Source organism: Budorcas taxicolor, chromosome 5 (genome assembly GCF_023091745.1).
Source record: "Budorcas taxicolor isolate Tak-1 chromosome 5, Takin1.1, whole genome shotgun sequence".
Lineage (NCBI taxonomy): Eukaryota > Metazoa > Chordata > Mammalia > Artiodactyla > Bovidae > Budorcas > Budorcas taxicolor.
In genome coordinates, this window is record NC_068914.1 from 146,099,116 (window position 1) to 146,118,406 (window position 19,291).

The 19,291-nt window shown below is 45.8% G+C and overlaps 1 protein-coding gene across 1 annotated transcript in view; it reads right to left on the reverse strand.

Moving 5' to 3' along the window:
- Window positions 1-858: 858 nt before the first annotated feature.
- Window positions 859-19,291, reverse strand: part of LOC128048720 (antigen WC1.1-like) — a 54,775-nt gene continuing 36,342 nt past the window's right edge. The window contains exons 8-21 of the mRNA XM_052641147.1: window positions 18,062-18,376; window positions 13,898-14,206; window positions 13,455-13,772; window positions 9,083-9,175; window positions 8,695-9,009; window positions 7,164-7,478; window positions 6,759-6,800; window positions 6,357-6,671; window positions 6,071-6,103; window positions 5,376-5,513; window positions 4,894-4,986; window positions 4,586-4,630; window positions 3,881-4,018; window positions 859-1,004 (exon numbers count right to left, since the gene is read on the reverse strand). Coding sequence (XP_052497107.1) covers window positions 859-1,004; window positions 3,881-4,018; window positions 4,586-4,630; window positions 4,894-4,986; window positions 5,376-5,513; window positions 6,071-6,103; window positions 6,357-6,671; window positions 6,759-6,800; window positions 7,164-7,478; window positions 8,695-9,009; window positions 9,083-9,175; window positions 13,455-13,772; window positions 13,898-14,206; window positions 18,062-18,376 — 2,615 coding nt within the window. The remainder of the gene's footprint in view (window positions 1,005-3,880; window positions 4,019-4,585; window positions 4,631-4,893; window positions 4,987-5,375; window positions 5,514-6,070; window positions 6,104-6,356; window positions 6,672-6,758; window positions 6,801-7,163; window positions 7,479-8,694; window positions 9,010-9,082; window positions 9,176-13,454; window positions 13,773-13,897; window positions 14,207-18,061; window positions 18,377-19,291) is intronic.

Sequence of the window (19,291 nt, forward strand, 5' to 3'; positions counted from 1 at the left end):
AGTTTGTGAAATGAAAATATTTCCTGCCATATCAATAAACAAGAAATGTCACAGCCATCAGTGATTTCTGGCCTCCAAATGTAAGTGAGGGCTCCCAAAACTTTGATTCTGGGGATGCTGCCACCCCCCATGGTGATTACTGAGGAGCTGGGGAATGCAAGAAGCAGCCATCTGCCGCTCCATAAGGTGAACGGGAAACAAGGTTGGCCCCAGATAGCTGAGCTGCATATGGAAGGAATGAATCCAGTGAGTCCAGAGGCTTGCATCTTCCCACACATAGAACACTACATTCCTTAACTTGATACCCGATCTTCGATGTTCAGCCTGACTGCTTCTTTTGTTGCAAACTCATGTGTAGCCTGACTTGCCCTCCTGCCTTTTTAGAGCAGTTTAGTCAGAGTTACTGAGATGATGTCTCCAGGGCCTGGAGTCCTAAACATTCCCACCAAATAAAATAAAACTACTTTCAGATTCTGACTATAGTTTTTGGTTGAGAAGTTCATCTTGCTAAGAAGGAGGGTATGAATGTGAACCAAGTTTAGACTCTTTTTCTAAGAGTGACCTGGAGCATTTGTGATCCTGGGCAAAGTCATGACCTCATTAGCCTTTGAAGGAGGTGAGAAAACAGGGCAGTGCACTCATCGTGTATTTCCTTTGAGGAAAATGGTGTTTGAGGATCAATCATCTAAAAGCATCTGACATGGAACTTGCTAAATTACCAACAAAGCAAAAAAGTTACTTTATTCAGAATATTTCACTTTGAGCAATTTTCATGTAACACAATTAGAGGCCAGCATTACTGCATTGAAATACAGGCAATTAGAATATCTGAGGCTTCATCTCATATTTAATGCAACATCACCAGAAAGTCACTGTGGATGTTCCCTGGACACTGAGTTCAACATCATCATACTCAGGGTGCCCTTTGTCCCCCTGGAGCAGCCAGGGGCTCTCTTCTCCTTCCCCAGGATTAGCTTCTTCTCTAGAAACATTTAGAGAAGAGCCTGAAAGAGGAAAGAGAAGTATGATTAGAACTGAGACAAGGGGACCAGACAATGTGGTGGAAGCAAGTTAAGCATGTGGTGATGACAAAGTATCCCTGGGACCCAGGTGTGGGCAGGAGGCTCAGGCTATTCCGCATCAGTTACAGTGAGAATGGACCTGGGTTGTCCTCTCGGATCTGGTCCATGTGGTCTCTGGGGCCTCAATTCATGTGGAAACCCTGCATCACAGGAAACCTGTGCTCACACAGGAGCTCTGGGAAGACCTGCTTCCAGGCTACACAATCAGCAAGGAGATGCCCAGGAATGGTAAGAATCATAACAATGAATTTAAATGCTCTCCTCTCACAACAGACAGATGTGAAATGACAATGAGAGAGTGGAGAAAGGAAAACCTGAGTTCCTCAATCACAAACCAGCTCTGCTCTTAGTTGACTTGACTCCTGTTCCCAAATGTCCACAAATACTATAACAGGTGCAGCCACAGAGGCCCCTCCCCAGGGACCACATGGGCCCTCAGATGGAAAAATGTTTTTTCCAGAGAATGAGTATCTTCTCTCAGCTACTGAACCGTCTGGAGTAATTAGACTTTCAGTTCAGTTCAGTCGCTCAGTCGTGTCCAACTCTTTGCGACCCCATGAATTGCAGCACACCAGGCCTCCCTGTCCATCACCAACTCCCAGAGTTCACAGAAACTCATGTCCATCGAGTCAGTGATGCCATCCAGCCATCTCATCCTCTGTCGTTCCCTTCTCCTCCTGCTCCCAATCCCTCCCAGCATCAGAACTTTTTCCAATAAGTCAACTCTTCGCATGAAGTGGCCAAAGCATTGGGGTTTCAACTTTAGCATCAGTCCTTCCAATGAGCACCCAGGACTGATCTCCTTTAGAATGCACTGGTTGCATCTCCTTGCAGTCCAAGGGACTCTCAAGAGTCTTCTCCAACACCACAGTTCAAAAGCATCAATTCTTCGGTGCTCAGCTTTCTACACAGTTCAACTCTCACATCCATACATGACTACTGGAAAAACCATAGCCTTCACTAGACGGACCTTTGTTGGAAAAGTAATGTCTCCACTTTACAATATGCTGTCTAGGTTGGTCATAACTTTCCTTCCAAGGAGTAAGCATCTTTTAATTTCATGGCGGCAATCACTATCTGCAGTGATTTTGGAGCCCCCCAAAATAAAATCTGATGCTGTTTTCACTGTTTCTCCTTCTATTGGCCATGAAATGATGGGACCAGATGCCATGATCTTCGTTTTCTGAATGTTGAGCTTTAAGCCACTTTTTCACTCTCCTCTTTCACTTTCATCAAGAGGCTTTTAGTTCCTCTTCACTTTCTGCCATAAGGGTGGTGTCATCTGCATATCTGAGGTGATTGATATTTCTCCCGGCAATCTTGATTCCAGCTTGTGCTTCTTCCAGCCCAGCATTTCTCATGATGTACTCTGCATATAAGTTAAACAAGCAGGGTGACAATATACAGCCTTGACATCCTCCTTTTCCTATTTGGAACCAGTCTATTGTTCCATGTCCGGTTCTAACTGCGGCTTCCTGACCTGCATATAGGTTTCTCAAGAGGCAGGTCAGGTGGTCTGGTATTCCCATCTCTTGCAAAATTTTCGACAGTTTATTGTGATCCACACAGTTGACTTTAGCTGACTGTGGACTCAAACTCTGAGTCCATGACCCACCTAATCATCTTTATGTTAAGGCCACTGTGTATCATTTATGCTTTTGAACTGTGGTGTTGGAGAAGACCCTTGAGAGTCCCTTGTGTTGCAAGGAGATCCAGCCAGTCCATCCTGAAGGAAATCAGTCCTGAATATTCATTGGAAGGACTGATGCTGAAGCTGAACTCCAGTACTTTGGCCACCTCATGCGAAGCGCTGACTCATTGGGAAAGACCCTGATGCTGAGAAAGATTGAAGGCAGGAGGAGAAGGGGACGACAGAGGATGAGATGGCTGGATGGCATCACTGACTCAATGGACATGCATGTGAGTAAACTCTGGGAGTTGGTGATGGATGGGGAGGCCTGGCATGCTGCAGTCCATGTGTTCGCAAAGAGTCGCACACGATTGAGGGACTGAACTGACTGACCATGTATCATAGATTTGTACATGTTAGTGCTGACAAATAAACAGAGCTCACCTTAAATTATCAGAATGCCTCACAAATTCAATACTGCAGTACATTTTTAAAAATCTCTAGCTACCTTTCATGTATAAGACAGCACAGAGGTGTTATCAAATATTTGTTCTATTTTTGGATTTTGTATATATGCCCAATTAATCTCTAAGTTTTCTTTTTCTTTTGGCCACTGAACAATGCTTGTGAGCTCTTCGTTGCTTGACCAGCGATTGAAGTCAGTTCCTAGCAGTGAAAGTGCAGAGTCCTAATCACTGGATTGTCAGGAAATGCCCTAATCTGTAAATTCTCATGCAAACATATTACATATAAAGTGAAAATTGATGTTGCAGTATAGATACATAATTGCCAAAAGTAGAGTGATTCCTCACAGCCAAGGCGTGTGACAGCATTAAAGACAACATATGGCTGAGAAGTGAAGTGACATTAAGTCCTGTCCAACTCTTTGTGACCCTATGGACTACAGCCTACCAGGCTCCTCTGTCCATGGGACTCTCCAGGCAAGAATACTGGAGTGGGTGGCCATTCCCTTCTCCAGGAGATCTTCTCATCCAGTGATCAAACCCAGGTCTCCTGCACTGCAGGCAGATTCTTTACCATCTGAGTCATCAAATGCATATGATTACCCAAATTTGAAACTCTAGAGAGGCTGGGCATTGAGGGGCTCAAATAAACCCTTTCCGGGACAGAAAGAAAAGATTGCAGGAGATCAGCTAACACCACTCACCTGTCTGAGAGGACCTCATCCCATATTCCTTCTCTGGGAGCACTTCCTCTTCGCTCCCCTGAGAGGCAGGAGGAGCCCCAGGCACTGGTACCTCTTCAGCATCATCATAATCCTCACCAGGGGCATCAGTCCTCTGATCTGGGGCCTCTGAGGGCAGAGCAGGGGTCTGATGAAACCACAGTAAGTGGGTGGGTCTGGGAAATACCTAAGATCCCTTCTCACCCAGAGTTTCTGAGCCGCTAAATAGAGTCTGCTGCTGCTGCTGCTAAGTCGCTTCAGTTGTGTCCGACTCTGTGTGACCCCATAGACAGCAGCCCACCAGGCTTCCCCCATCCCTGGGAACAAAGCTTGTTTCAAAAGATTTTTTTCTCTAAGACCATGTTTCAGTTTGAAGTGTCCAGAAGCCAAAACATGATTTTATGGATCTTTCTCAAAGGAACTCATACCATTGAGCATTACTAAAGTATTTTGACAAATTGTGCTTTCCAGATGTTATTTTTAAAAACATTTTGTGCCTGTTGTGATTCTGGACACAGAGAGCCCAGCCCCAATGTGAGACATCACAGAACAGCCAGAGAAGGGGAAGGACGGACCCCTTCCATCCAAGGGATGCCTCTGGTCCGTCAAAGGAAGACTGCTCCCCTTGCATCTTGTCTCTATGAGGGAAACCCCAAAGCCCAGCTGAGGCAGGTCCATCTCTATTACCTGGTGCAGACCTGGAGTCATTGTCCTCCCCATCTGACAGGAAGCCTAAAGTGGAGAAAAACATCACACAACACACAGAATGACCTTCCCACACCCACAGGACCTGTGTTAAGGCTAAGAAGAGACAGGCCTGACTCCTGCAGTGTAGGTTGGGAGCTCTCGGGGCTATGAGAGGCCATACTACCACGTTGGAGGAGCCGCCTCTGTGAGCCTGGGGCATGCATAGGGTCTGAAGATGCTGAGAAGACCTGCACAGCCAGTGGGTGGTAACAACCCTAGGTACCAGGAGGGCAGACAGAGACACCCACCTGGGCTGTCGAGAAGACCCTCCTTCTGAGTCACAAGGTAATCGAGCTCCTCATACACGGCTTCAGCAAGAGCATCTTCATAGCTGGATAAGGCTGAGAGATCTCCTAGAAGGTCAGAGAAGCCGCCCCAGACACCCCAAGCCAGCCAGCCCATCTTCACCTCCCAGTGCTCACATGGGGCTTGCCAGGGCCTTGGCTTAACCTCCCACCCCATGCCCCGTGTCAGCACCTTCTCCCCTTATCTGACCTGAATCCACAGCTCAGCCCCGAACCTGTCTGATCTCATAGGAGTGGCCATGACTTATGAGAGTTCACACCCCAGTCCTAAGAACTTCTGTCTACTTAGACTTTAGAGTTTAGCATGGAGCACATGGAGTTCTGTAACTCAGAACAGAGACCTGGCCCAGGTTCCCCTCCTCGCACCTGCCCCATCTCCTGCCTGCACACACCTTCCCTGGTCCCCAGTTCCCCCTGCAGCCCACCTCTGCGCTCTGCTCTCCGTCTGAGCAGCTGAGTCACCAGGATGATGAGGACCAGGAAGAGAAGGGCCCCCAGGATGAGGCAGAGGACCCCAGGCAGGGAGAAAATGCCAGGGAGGGGATTTGAGGTTGTTCTGGTCCCTAGGAGAACAAGGCAAGTGGGTGTGGAGAAGGTCACATAGAGGCACAGAGAAACCCCCTGTGCCAGCATTTCCAGGGAGCTCCGGACAATGGCGTCCCAGCCTCAGACACAAGTGCACTGACAGTGACTGGGGTCCTCCAGGTCTTGTCCTGAAATGAGTCAACTCCACTCCAGCTGAGGCAGAGCTGGGGATTGTCAGGGAGATGCCTGCTGGGACAACCTCTGAGGACCCAGCTCATCTCTTTTCCTTGGGCTTCAGGAGACAGAGTGTCAAACAGTCCTGTGACCTGCACCTCACTGATAAGCAGCAACACTCAGGAGCAGGTGGGAGATCCTTAGAATCTGCTCCATGGGAACCAGACTCACTTGGGCCTCGGGCATGAGAACCTTCTGACCTTAGGAACCAAGGCAGGGGATTTCCCAAACATAGTGCCCCGGTTTTCACCCACCAGCCAGGGCTCCTCAGGCTCTTTCCTCTCCTGAGCTGTCAGAGAGCCCACAGAACAGGCCCCCAGTATTTGAGTATTCTCCCCTACCCATGGATGGACCACAGTACCTGCTGTATTTAAGGGCAATGTTGTCCTTGCACCTAGAAAGAAAAAGAGTAGATTGGAGCAGGGTGATTGGCCAGAATGCAGGGCAGCCCATTTTCCCCTCCTGAGCCTGAAATCACCACTCAGTCTCCACAACATCAGTGTGCAGTCCTCCCAGCTCCCCTGCCCTAGATCAGAGCCCCAGCACCCGGGATGTCTGAACATAAACTCCCCACCATGCCCGACCCAACCCACTGCCCCCAACGCTGCCCCAGCTCACCCAGGGTGGACCCCGAGCCCCTCACTCACCAGAGCACCTCACACCAGCATCCTCCTCGTGCTTGCAGTCGCTCTGCCCCCAGGGGTCTGCAGCACAGTCCCACAGGGAGGACTCCCGGCCCTCGCACCGCACCTCATCCAGCCAGATGCTCCCATTTCCAGGGCCAAATGTTGCGGCTCGCACGGCTTCCAGGGCCTGGCCACAGCCCAGCTGCTGACACACCACCTCGGCCTCTGCCAGGCTCCAGGAGTCATCGCACACGGTGCCCCAGGAGCCACTGTGCCAGACCTCCACCCGCCCTGAGCACTCGCTGTCTCCTCCCCTGAGCCGGAGCTTCTCCTTGTCTGAAAAGGCAGCAGCCCCTCCTGTGACTCCCTTGGGGGGAGGAAGGAGCCCCTGGGAGCCACAGGGAGGGGGCGGGACTGATGTACCTGTGCAGGGGGCAGCAGTTGGACAGCTCTTGGGTCTTCTTCCTGCAGAAGCAATGATGGGAAGCTCTGGATCAGGGACAGCTGGGGGAGGTCTTGTCCCCAGACATGAGTAACTAAGGTTCTGGGTCACAGTCAAATGAGAAGAGACCACAGAAGCTTCACCATCTACTTGGCTGAGAGGGTCACTGCATCTTATCAGCAGCTGAAATTACTTTATCTAATTAGTAGTTTACCAGGCTCCACGTCCCATAACAACAGCAAACAGACAGACACAGAGACAAATACAAACATACACCTACATTTTGTAGATTCAATCAAAACCCATCATTTAGATCTGAAAATATTAAATCATCCTAACGATATCCTACATGGTTGGGAGTGACATAGAAACAGACAGTAAGTCACCTGCACACGAGATATAGGCTTCCTCCTTTGGAGAGCATGAGTTGTAATTCCAAGGGTCAGAAGGACACTGCCAGAGAGAGGTGTCAGTTTTCCGACACTGGATTCCATCTACCCAGTGGGGTCTAGAACCTTCCCTAAGAGCAACAGAAGAGTTGAGACTTCCACTGTCCCCACAGCCAAGCTGTCTGCAGATCACGGACATGGTGATGTCTTCCATTGGGCTGCGGCAGACACTGCCCCAGGTCCCGTTGTAGAAAACTTCCAGCCACCCAGTGCACTCCTGGTCCTTGCTCACCATCCTGAGGGCCAGGAACTCTAAGATTGAAAGGGAGGAAATGGGACACAGTGAGCACCCCACTCAGTGCTCTGGGTTTTCCTCTCCCCTAGAAGTTGTGACCATACATCCCTGACTCAGTGGAGGAGATGCCCACTGGGTGACAAGACTGACTTCTACCTCCCTTTCACCTGACTTTGTCCATTAATGTCTGTATACCTATTTCTACCACAACAATGTAGATATGAACAGAGAGCAAGGCCAACTTGGGCACCTGCAGTGACAGGAGCTGATTCCTGCTTCCTGACAAAACTTCTAAAAGAACAGAATGTGATGTGGATAGCAAGGTGGTCAACAGAATAACGGACCCCCAGAGATGTCCACAGCCTAATCCCAGAACCTGTGACAGTTACCTTACATTTCGATAGGGACTTAACAGATGTGATTAATAAGGACCTTGGGATGGAGAGATAAAGCTCAAATATTGAGGATTAACTATGTGAGCCCCGCCTAACACGTCTTTAAACTCACTACATTGAGAAATGCATCATCTTTCCCAGCTCCAGTCAAAGGGAAATGTGAGAGAGGGAGAATGGTTGGAAGAGGCACTGTTGTCTGAAGAAGAACAAAGAGGGCTCTGAGCCAAGAAATGAGGCCACACAGAAACCACAAAAGGCTGGGAAAGGAGTCCTCCCAGAGATTCCAGGAAGAACACAGCCCTGTGGACACTGGGATGTTGGCCCACGGAGACTCTCTTCAGACTCCTAGCAAACAGAACTGTAAAGGAAAAATCTGAGCTTTCACTATGTCAGGCTCCTCTGTCCATGGGATTCTCAGGCAAGAATACTGGACTGGGTTGTCATGCCCTCCTCCAGGGGATCTTCCTAACCCAGGGACTGAACCCACATCTCTTACATGTCCTGCTTTGGCAGGCAGGTTATTTACCACTAGGGCAACTTGGGAAGCCCAGGATTTCAAGATGTTACTACCACAAGTAACTGCAGAATGAGCCCTGCTTTCAAGTGTTAACTGTAAGAAATGGCTCTGTCAGGAAACACTGGTGAGAAGAAAGGACCAGAACCTCAGCTGATGCAGGAGGAAGTGAAAGAACCTCGTCTTCACATCTGCTGGAAAGACAGGTTCCATGGGAGGAAGCCTCCTACTCTGGTCCTTTCAACATCTCTCCAGCAGGGCTCAGACCCCCGTCCTCCAGGGCCCCACCCCTGCCCCAGAATGTGGACAGAGTGTAGTACAGACCTGAGCAGATGACCCCCGCGTCCTCCTTGTGTCTGCAGTCGTGCCGCCCCCAGCCCCGGGAAGGGCACCTCCACACGTGAGACTCATTTCCTGTGCAGTTCAGGTTGTCCAGCCAGATGGGCCCTGATCCTGCCCCAAAGTGAGCAGACCTCGTGGCGTTGAGGGCTTCTCCACAGCCCAGCTGCCTGCACACCACGCGGGCATCGTCCAGGTCCCAGCCGTCATCACAGATGGTGCCCCAGGAGCCCTGGTCAAGGATCTCCACTCTCCCGGCGCAGGGACCGCCCCCGTCCACCAGGCGGAGCTGTCTGCTGTCTGAGGAGAGAGAAATGGGACAATGGGGCGGTGACGGGGTTGTAAAGGGTCTTCTCTTCTGTGGGACCCTCACCTGAGCAGTAGGGGGCGCTCTCCTCTGAGGCTGCAGAGCCTGCTGGTTCTGACAGGGAGTCATTGCACTGGGGCAGCGCCTGGGTCTGGTTTCCTGAAGAAACAGCAATGATCAGGGTGTTGGTGATTGAAAAACAGGAAAATAATTAAACTAAATAATAACAAGCAGTGGGGTCTGAGAAGAAAAATGTGACATAGCAGTTTTTGCACTTTAGTTGCTCAGTAGTTTCCAACTCTATTTGACTCTATGGAGTGTAGTACTCCAGGCTCCTCTGTCCATGGGATTCTCGAGGCAAGAATACTGGGATGGATTGACATTTCCTCCTCCAGGGGATCTTCCCCAACCAGGAATTGAAATGTCATCTCCTGTATTTCCTGTATCGGCCAGCAGATTCTTTACCAGTGAGCCTTTAGGGAATCCCAGGTTAACATAGCTGCAAAATTTTCATAACTGTAGTGTTCACCTTCGCTATGAAGAGTTCTGTTTCTGACAGTGCCACAATTTTTGTCTTAAGCACTAAGAATGAGTTAAATAAGTTATGTTCTTAAAGTGAAAGTGAAGTCGCTCAGTCATGTCCTACTCTTTGCGACCCCATGGACTGCAGCCTACCAGGCTCCTCCATCCATGGGATTCTCCAGGCAAGAGTACTGGAGTGTGGTGCCATTTCCTTCTCCAGGGGATCTTCCTGACCCAGGGATCAAACCCAGGTCTCCCACACTGCAGGCAGAGCCCCCAGAGAAGCCCCAAATCTGTCTGTCCCCAAATCTACCCCTAAATAGAAGAAGCAAAATGAAACACTTTCTGAGGTATTTCTACAATTTGTCATCTACAGTGTCTGCATTTTAAAAAATATTTATTGAAAATAGATCTCATGAGAAACCAAGGGGAAATGTAGACATTAGAAACAATTCCCCAGGACACTCAGCTACTAGAGTTACTTGACAGAGAATTTAAAGAGCCTTGATTAAGGTGCCCATGGAATTAACTGACAAAATATGCACCCTGATGAAAAAAAAAAACGATAACAACAACAACAACAACAAATACAAACTCTAGAGCTGAAAAACTTACTAGTTGAAAATAAGAACTAAAGAATGAGAATATCAGCACATTAGCTCAGCGTAATGGAGAATCAATAAAGTGGAAAGTCATAGGACAAATAGACCTCTATTTAGAAGTGTTGGCCACATACTAAGTGTCCTGATTACACTGCTGTATAACAAATTATAAAAACAGCCTCTGAAGCAATATATATATATACACCCACACTCTTCATTTTCTTAAGTCTTCCTGGGCCAGTTATTTGAGAAAGACTCAACTTGGCAGTTGTGTCTTGGGATCTTTCATGTAGTTGCATTTAGATGTCATCTGGGGTTGAAGTCAGCCGAGGACTTAACTGCACTTTGGTTAATAAGGAAATTTCTTGAATTATCTTAGGGATAAAAGGACATCATGACTGCAACCTAATTCAGAAAGATTTTGCATATTTATGGAGAAATGGAGCAGGAGGGGGACAGAGAGAGAGAGAAAGACAGGAAGATTACAGCAAAGTACTAATATTGGGAGATCCAGGTAAAAGTCATCTTGGAATTTTTCTATTATTTTTGCAACTTTCAGGTCTTAAATTAGGTCAAAATAAAAAAAAATTAAAAGGTGAAAATAAGTCAGAAAGAATTCATTCCTAGGATACTTTCACTAAAAGAAATACAAATAATTTCAAAAATGTGAAACACCTAGAAGAAAATCTAGTAAAATATGTCAAAACCTCTGATAGACCTAAGTGAATGGAGGGATATCTCATGTCAATGAATTGGGATACTCAAAATTGTCAAAGTCAATCATCCTCAAATTTCTGGTAGATTAAATATAATCTCAATCAAAATACATTTAGGAAGTTTCTTTTGGTGAAAAATAACAAACTAATTTCAAAAATTTTTTCAAAATGTAAAAGGCCAAGAATGACCAACACAGTTGGCAAGAAAAGCAACGTAGTTAGTTAATATAAAGTAACTCTTATATGGGCGTCCCTGGTGACTCAGAGGTTAAAGCATCTGACTGGAATGCATCTGTCAGGAAGATCCCCTGGAGAAGGAAATGCAGAGTATGTCAAAAGAAACGCTGTGCTGGAAGAAGCACAAGCTGGAATCAAGATTGCCGGGAGAAATATCAATAACCTCAGATAAGCAGATGACACCACCCTTATGGCAGAAAGTGAAGAGGAACTAAAAAGCCTCTTCATGAAAGTGAAAGAGGAGAGTGAAAAAGTTGGCTTAAAGCTCAACATTCAGAAAGCAAAGATCATGCCATCTGATCCCATCACTTTATGGAAAATAGATGGAGAAACAGTGGAAACAGTGTCAGACTTTATTTGGGGGGGCTCCAAAATCACTGCAAATGGTGATTGCAGCCATGAAATTAAAAGACACTTACTCCTTGGAAGGAAAGTTATGACTAACCTAGATAGCATATTCAAAAAGCGGAGACATTACTTTGGCAACAAAGGTCCATCTATTCAAGGCTATGGTTTTTCCTGTGGTCATGTATGGATGTGAGAGTTGGACTGTGAAGAAAGCTGAGCACCAAAGAATTGATGCTTTTGAACTGTGGTGTTGGAGAAGACTCTTGAGAGTCCCTTGGACTGCAAGGAGATGCAACCAGTCCATTCTAAAGGAGATCAGTCCTGGGTGTTCTTTGGAAGGAATGATGCTAAAGCTGAAACTCCAATACTTTGGCCACCTCATGTGAAGAGTTGACTCATTGGAAAAGACTCTGATGCTGAGAGGGATTGGGGGCAGGAAGAGAAGGGGATGACAGAGGATGAGATGGCTGGATGGCATCACCGACTCGATGGACATGAGTTTGAGTGAACTTCGGGAGTTGGTGATGGACAGGGAGGCCTGGTGTGCTGCAGTTCATGGGGTTGCAAAGAGTCGGACATGACTGAGCAACTGAACTGAACTGAACTGAACTGAACTCTTGTAAATTAAAATTACAATAATTAAGAAAATATAGTATTTGTGCAAGGATAGACAAATGATACAATGGAATAGAACAGAGAGTCTAAAAAAGGCTTAGACACATATGCCCTTCTCCTTATGGCAAAGGTGGCACACAGTGGAGACAAAAATCTTTTCAGAAAATGATTCTGAGTCAATTAGATGTCAATATGAAACTTGACCCTTATCTTACATAGATATCAATCTCAGAAGGAATATACAATTATATGCAAGAGCAAAGTAAATTTCTATAAGATACTATTGAAGAATGTTTTTATGGTCTTGGAGTAAGCAAAGTTCTTTTCAAAAGGATATAAGAAGTACTAAGTATACCGGGAAAAATTAGTAAGTTATATTTCCTTAAGATTAAGAACTCTGCTCATCTAAGGACACGGTACCATTCAGAAAATGAAAATAAAAGACCAAGGATTAAATAAATAGCATAGATTTTCACCCAAAGCCATTGTCCTGGTAAATTGTGGCATCATATTTGTAATAGTCAAGGACAGAAAACAATTCAACTCTCTACCATCAGTCAAATGGTTCAGTATATTGTCATGTGATCATTCAAAGAACTACTCTACAGTAATAAAAATGAATAGTCAGCTGCTATAAACAACATCATGAGTGAATCCCAAACATAATGTTGAGTCAAGGAAGTGAGACACACAAGAAACATACTGCACGATTTTATATAAAGTTCAAAAATCAATAAAATATCCTATGGTTGTTGTTATTGTTGTTGTCCAACTGCCCAGTCATGTCCAACCTTTGCGACCCCATGGACTGCAGCATGCCCGGCCTCCCTGTCCCTCACCATCTCCTGGAGTTTGCCCAAGTTCATGTTCATTGCATCAGTAATGCCATCTAGCCATCTCATCCTCTGACACCCTCTTCTCCTTCTGCCCTCAATCTTTCCCAGATTCAGAGACTTTTCCAACAAGTCATCTATCCACGTCAGAAGACCAAAATACTGGAGCTTCAGTTTCAGCATCAGTCCTTCCAGTGAATATTCTATGATAGTAGAAGTTAAACTGTTTTCACTGGAGAGGACACAGGACATAGTTACTGGGAGGCAACAGTGACTCTGTAGTGCTGGGAGTGTTCTCTTGGCTTATCTGGGTTGGGGATCATGACTGAGGTCTACACTTATTGTTTGTACATTGTTTTCTATGATTATTTGTAAATAATAATGTTGCTTAAAAATATATTATTCCCTTTCACATTTCTTGCCCTGACCTGAAAAATGAATGAATAATGAGAAGAAGCATATTTCACCATGAAATATCTGATTTTTGAAGCCATGTTTCCTTCACTTTCTGCTCTTGGGAACATTTCACTCCACGAGTACCAGTAGCCTTTCCCCCCTCTCTTACCTGAGCAGATCACAGAGGCCGTGTTGCCATGGGAACAATCAAGACCACCCAGGGCAGTCACAGGGCACGTCCATAAGAAGGACTCAGCCCCCGAGCAGTGAAATCGGACTGTTGAGATCTGATCTCCTCCTTCCACAAAGCGTGGTCCTCTAGGGGTGGAGATGGCCACTCCACAGCCGAGCTGACGACAGACAACATTGGCATTGGCCAGACTCCAGTGGGAGGCACAGAGCGCTCTCCATCGTCCAGAAATGTTCACCTCCACCTGCCCCTCACACCGAGAGGAGCCGTTTGTCATGAGCCGGACTTCTGCATACACTGGTAGAAGAAGACAGGATGTCAGCAAAATCTCATTTTTTAAAAAACCTGAACAGAGAAGGGGGAGGAAAAAAAAAAACTTGAACACAGTGTGCAGGGAGGTCAAGTCCTGACCTGCATCTCACCTGAACAGACAACCTGAGCAGCTCCACTGTGGTGACATGTGCCTCCTAGACAGGGCGCTCTGGGGCAGGACCAGAGCTCAGGCTCCTCCCCCTCACACCTGAACTCTTCAGCCCAGACCCGGCCATCTGACTCTCTGAAGGGCCCATGTCCCAGGACAGACACAGCTTTGCCACACTGAAGCTCTGCACAGATGACCTGGGCAGTGGGGAGTGTGAAGTTTCCATCAGACACTGGGGTCCAGTCTTCTCCAGAATGCACTTCTACTCGCCCTGAGCAGGGTCCTTCTCCTCCAGCCAGACGCACAAATCCTAAGGGGAATAATCAACAGCAGCAACAAACCCTGTGAGTGTTCATAGTCCTTGCTTGGCATTGGAAACAGCACATCATAGGCAAGGATGTGAAAGCGTTTCATTTCTAGGAGTGGAGCATGGAGAGAGAATTTGACAGTTAGGGTCAGAATTGTATTAATATTTTCATGAGCAAGTTTATGAAAAAGAACCCAGAAAAATTTGCAGTCAGTAAGAATGTATATTTTGAGGTTGATTAGGATGATAATTCCTCATCTAGGCACCTGGAAACGACAAGACCCAAGGAAACTGCACTGCAGCAGGCATCAGACTTGAGCACAGAGCAGAACTAACTCAGAGTGAAATAGGTTTATGGGATTCAATAGTTTAGAGGACTAAGAGCCAGACAAGGTTAGAAGGCCATCTGAGATTTCTGGAGCTAGAATTCTGGCCAGTTTTCTCTCAGGAGCCAATAATCAAGTCACTGAAGACAGGGGACCTCATAGTGGGATATCTATTAATTCAGGCTAGACTGTAGACAGACTTATGGCTCACAGGAGGAAAGCTAGACATCATACCAAGTCTACCAGTCTATTATGATTTTTGTATATTATAACAAGCTTATTATGATTTCACATATATTTCTCATAATTCTTCATGATGAAAAATTCTTGGGATTTCTTAGGTGACTTGATTGTGAAAAGAAGTTGTCCATAGATGAGTCTGAATATTAAGAAAGTTCAGAGAGTCATAGAAGAGGGAGGGGCTGGTCCTAGCCATCTTTCTTGAAAGCCTAGGATTTATCAAGGGAGAGAATGAGTTTTCAGTGGGAGTACGCAAATCAGCCGAGTTTGATTACTTTCTACTAGACATGGGGATCTAAGACATGGGAATCTTAGCAAATACTAAGAAATGATGATAATTTAATGTATTTTAATCCTACATATATGCTAACTGCGTATTCCTTTCCTATTTGGATTCTTGAGAAACAGCTAGCATGCAGTAAAAAAAAAAAAAAAAGGAGAGGGAGAGAAAGAGAGCAGTTTAGAGATTTCCAAATGCAAAAACTTCAATATGGATGAAAGATAGACTTGAGGAAAATATTTGTCCAAGTTTTTGACAGATTTTATCCACTGCGCTCCTCCCATCTGGCCACCTATCCCTGCTACCCTTTCCCATTTTACCAGCTACAGACAAAGAGAACAATCGTAAAAGCTACAAATAGATGGAAAGGAGACACTGAAACAGAAGAACTTCTGTATGAGTGGAGTGTGGGTGGGATCTATGATAAATTAAACTGGGAGTGGATGGAGTATAAAACTGAAAGAGATCAAACTGGTCTGATGGGGAGTTCGGTCACAGGCTACTCTTTCTAATTAAATAATTTTTACTCAACACCTTGTTAGTTTCTGTATTAATCCGACCAGATTATGAATTTAGGAAGAACAAATATTGCTTACATGTTATTGTAGATAGCCTGACACATGTTAGACACTCAAATATATTCAGAAAAAAGTCTTATACACATCAGGATAGTCTCCCAAAACAAATTATTATTATTTCTTTTTTACTTTATATTTGCTTTCAAATGGAAAAATAAGTGTGGGAACATTGGAAGAAAATTTATGAACTAGAAGGATGATGTGAAGGGATAAGTTATTAAAAATAATAAAACCAAACATGTTCTTATATAACAATAGAGAGAATGGGGCAGAATATAAATATCTAACAGACACAAAGACATACACGCACAGAAATCTAGTATTTGAAGAAGATGATATTTTATATCATTAGAGAAGACAGACTGTTCAATAAATAGTGCTGAAACACTTTTGGCCCCCATTTTCCAGGTTTAGTCCATTTGCAAAAGAAACATCAACCTGAGACATAGGAGGGACCTCAGGGGCCAGGTTGTTAGGAAAGGACTCTGCCCATATGCCTGAGCCTGGGAGAGCCCTGATTTTCTGTATCTCAGCTTCTGCTTAGGGCCCTTTGTCCCAGAGGCAATCTCACTGTTATAGCTTTGGGGCTGGATTTTATCCAGGAAACCATAAGAGTAAGAGGAACCTGGTGGGTTTTCATCATTGTTCATGTAAATCACATCCTTACTTCTCTCCCTCTGACCAAGGTGGCCTCTCTTCTCCCTGTAGCTGTGATGCATCTGCCCCCAGACCAACTCTCAGCCCTCTGACCTTCAGCTTGACCTGACCCTGGACCCTCTGGTTCTTCACCTATCACTCCGGATTCCTACTGGTTTGACTGGGACAGAGCACTGTGTGGCCTGAGGTGTAGGAAATATCCTTGTTGGGTGAGGGATGTGGCCTCTCAGAGATCCACAAAGATCAAGTATCTTCCTGGAAGACCAGACCTGCCCTCGACCCTTGGGCTGCCCATTCCCCTCTGAAAGCCAGAGGGTATCAGTGTGACCTTTCCATCAAGGTGCAGCAAAGGTCAAGGAGAGTGGGTTCCTAGAGGCCCAGAAATAGAACCTCTGATTGGGAAATGAAATGGAGAGAGAGGAGAGGCTACAAGGGAGTCATATCTGAATCCTCTGCAGAGGTCTGATATTTAAGTAGGAGGATGTTATTTGAAGGTAATATTGAGAATCTATTTTCATGTGGTTTATTACAAATACAAGCACCTTTTTAGAGTCTGTTATATTCAGGAATTTTGGCCAATGTTGGGAATGTAAGTCACAGTAAAACAATGCCCTTATCTTTTTAGAAGTGCAGGAGAAAAACAAGTAGACAGTTTAAAGCCCTCCAAAATGTTTTTGAGAGACTTGGATAATCAAAGAAAGGGAAATTGCCCTTCAAGAGGGCCATTTATTTATATGAATGAACTGCAATAAAGACAAAATGAAACTGTGGTCAGATTTATCCTTGTCTGGTCTCTTGCTGTACAGACATCCTGTGTCCTTAGGCGCACGTAGCATCCTCCACATCACACCTGGACCTTCAGTGCTGCTCAGAGAACCCCACAGGTGACTTTGTCAGCTCCCATTGCCCTTCCATCACTCCTAGCTATGATAACTCTCTTCCAGGTTCTTCAAAAATTATATTTGTCCCCTTACTTCTATTCCTATCAAATAAACTCCCAAGTGTAATCCTCTTATATCACTGAAATCATCAGGTATAAACTATATAATCTCTTACTATAAAGCACAGAATCAATATTTCATTATCTCTACCACTGATGTGTCAATGCACAGCTAGTGTTCTTTCAAAGTTTTGGTTTATGCTGATGTCTTAAAAGAAAACATGGACAAAGAATCTTTTCTAATAACAATGGAAGGAGAAGCTATGGCTCAGAGCATTTCATCCACAGTTCTCTGGTCCTACTAGCCAAATGGCTATAAATATTTACATTTAAATTTGCAAAGGAGACTTGAAATTTGGCATAAATGCCTAAATTGCTTTCTGATTTGTTTAATGATATCCCCTGTGCCTCCCTCTACTCCTACTGACCTAGTGCAAAATAGCGTGTCATCGGGTAACTACAGAAACAACTCCACCCAGGGAGGTGGACCGTCATTCTTGTCCCTCCCTCCTATGGGTTCACTGTGCAAAGGGGTGTGTGTGTGGTGATTTGCAAGTATTTCACTCTTCCAAAAATTATATAAAAATTGTGAAGATCAATTATAATTGGAAATAATAGATTAAACTCTGTCAGGTAAGATCACTGGAGAAGAAGTATCAGAGACTGACAAGAGGGAAGCAGTGAAGCCCATCCTCACAGATAAACGTGCCCTCAGGGAGGACGGGTAGACGTCTAGACCTCCCTAACTCAGTCATCTTCTATGACTATCCATGATCAGACACCAACTTCCTTGGAACTTTCTACTTTCTCAGCCCATGGACAATGCACTGACTGTACCTGAGCAGACGATCCCAGCATCCTCTGCATGCCCACAGTCGTGCCGCCCCCAGCCCTGGGAAGGGCACCTCCACACGTGGGACTCCTTTCCTCCGCAGTTCAGTTCATCCAGCCAGATGGGCCCTGATCCCTGACCTAATTCAGCAAATTGCAAGGCATTGAGGGCTCCTCCACAGCCCAGCTGCCTGCACACCACGCGGGCATCGTCCAGGTCCCAGCCGTCATCACAGATGGTGCCCCAGGAGCCCTGGTCAAGGATCTCCACTCTCCCGGCGCAGGGACCGCCCCCGTCCACCAGGCGGAGCTGTCTGCTGCCTGAGGAGAGAGAAAGGAGACAATGAGGGGTTGACGCGGGCGTAGGGGCCTGGGACGGGGTGGTAGGGATGAGGAGTCTTCGGGTCCTGAGTCTCCATTGAGGCTGCAGAGCCTGCTGGTTGAGACACGGAGTTTTTGCACTCTGGCAAGCACCTGAGTCTGGTATCTTATAGCAGCAATAAGAATAATAAGGTTGAAAATGGGCAAAAATAGGAAATATTACTCCACTGAGTAGTGTGAGACAGCTGATGTTACCCAAGTCCTATTGGTATTAACCTTCTGATTTGTAGAGTTCTGCATTGTTGTTTTTGGGTCACCAAGTCGTTTCCAACTCTCTTGCGACTGTATGGACAGTAGTCTGCCAGGCTTCTCTGTCCATGGGATTTCACAGGCAAGAATACTGGAGTAAGTTACGCCATTTCCTTCTTCAGGGGATCTTCCCAACCCATCAATCAACCAGGCATCTCCTTCACGGGAAGGTAGATCCTTTAACACTGAGCCACCAGGGAAGCCAGACAAAGGTCTGTCTAGTCAAAGTTATGGTTTTTCCAGTAGTCATGTATGGATGTGAGATATGGACTATAAAGAAAGCTGAGCACTGAAGAATTGATGCTTTTGAACTGTGGTGTTGGAGAAGACTCTTAAGAGTCCCTTGGACTGCAAGGAGATCCAGTCAATTCTAAAGGAAATCAGTCCTGAATATTCATTGGAAAGACTGATGCTGAAGCTGAAACTCCAATACTTTGACCACCTGATGGGAAGAATTGGCTCATTGGAAAAGACCTTGATGCTGGGAAAGATTGAATGCAGGAGGAGAAGGGGACAACAGAGGATGAGATGGTTGGATGGTATCACCGACTCAATGGACATGAGTTTGAACAGTCTCCGGGAGTTGATGATGGACAGGGAAGCCTG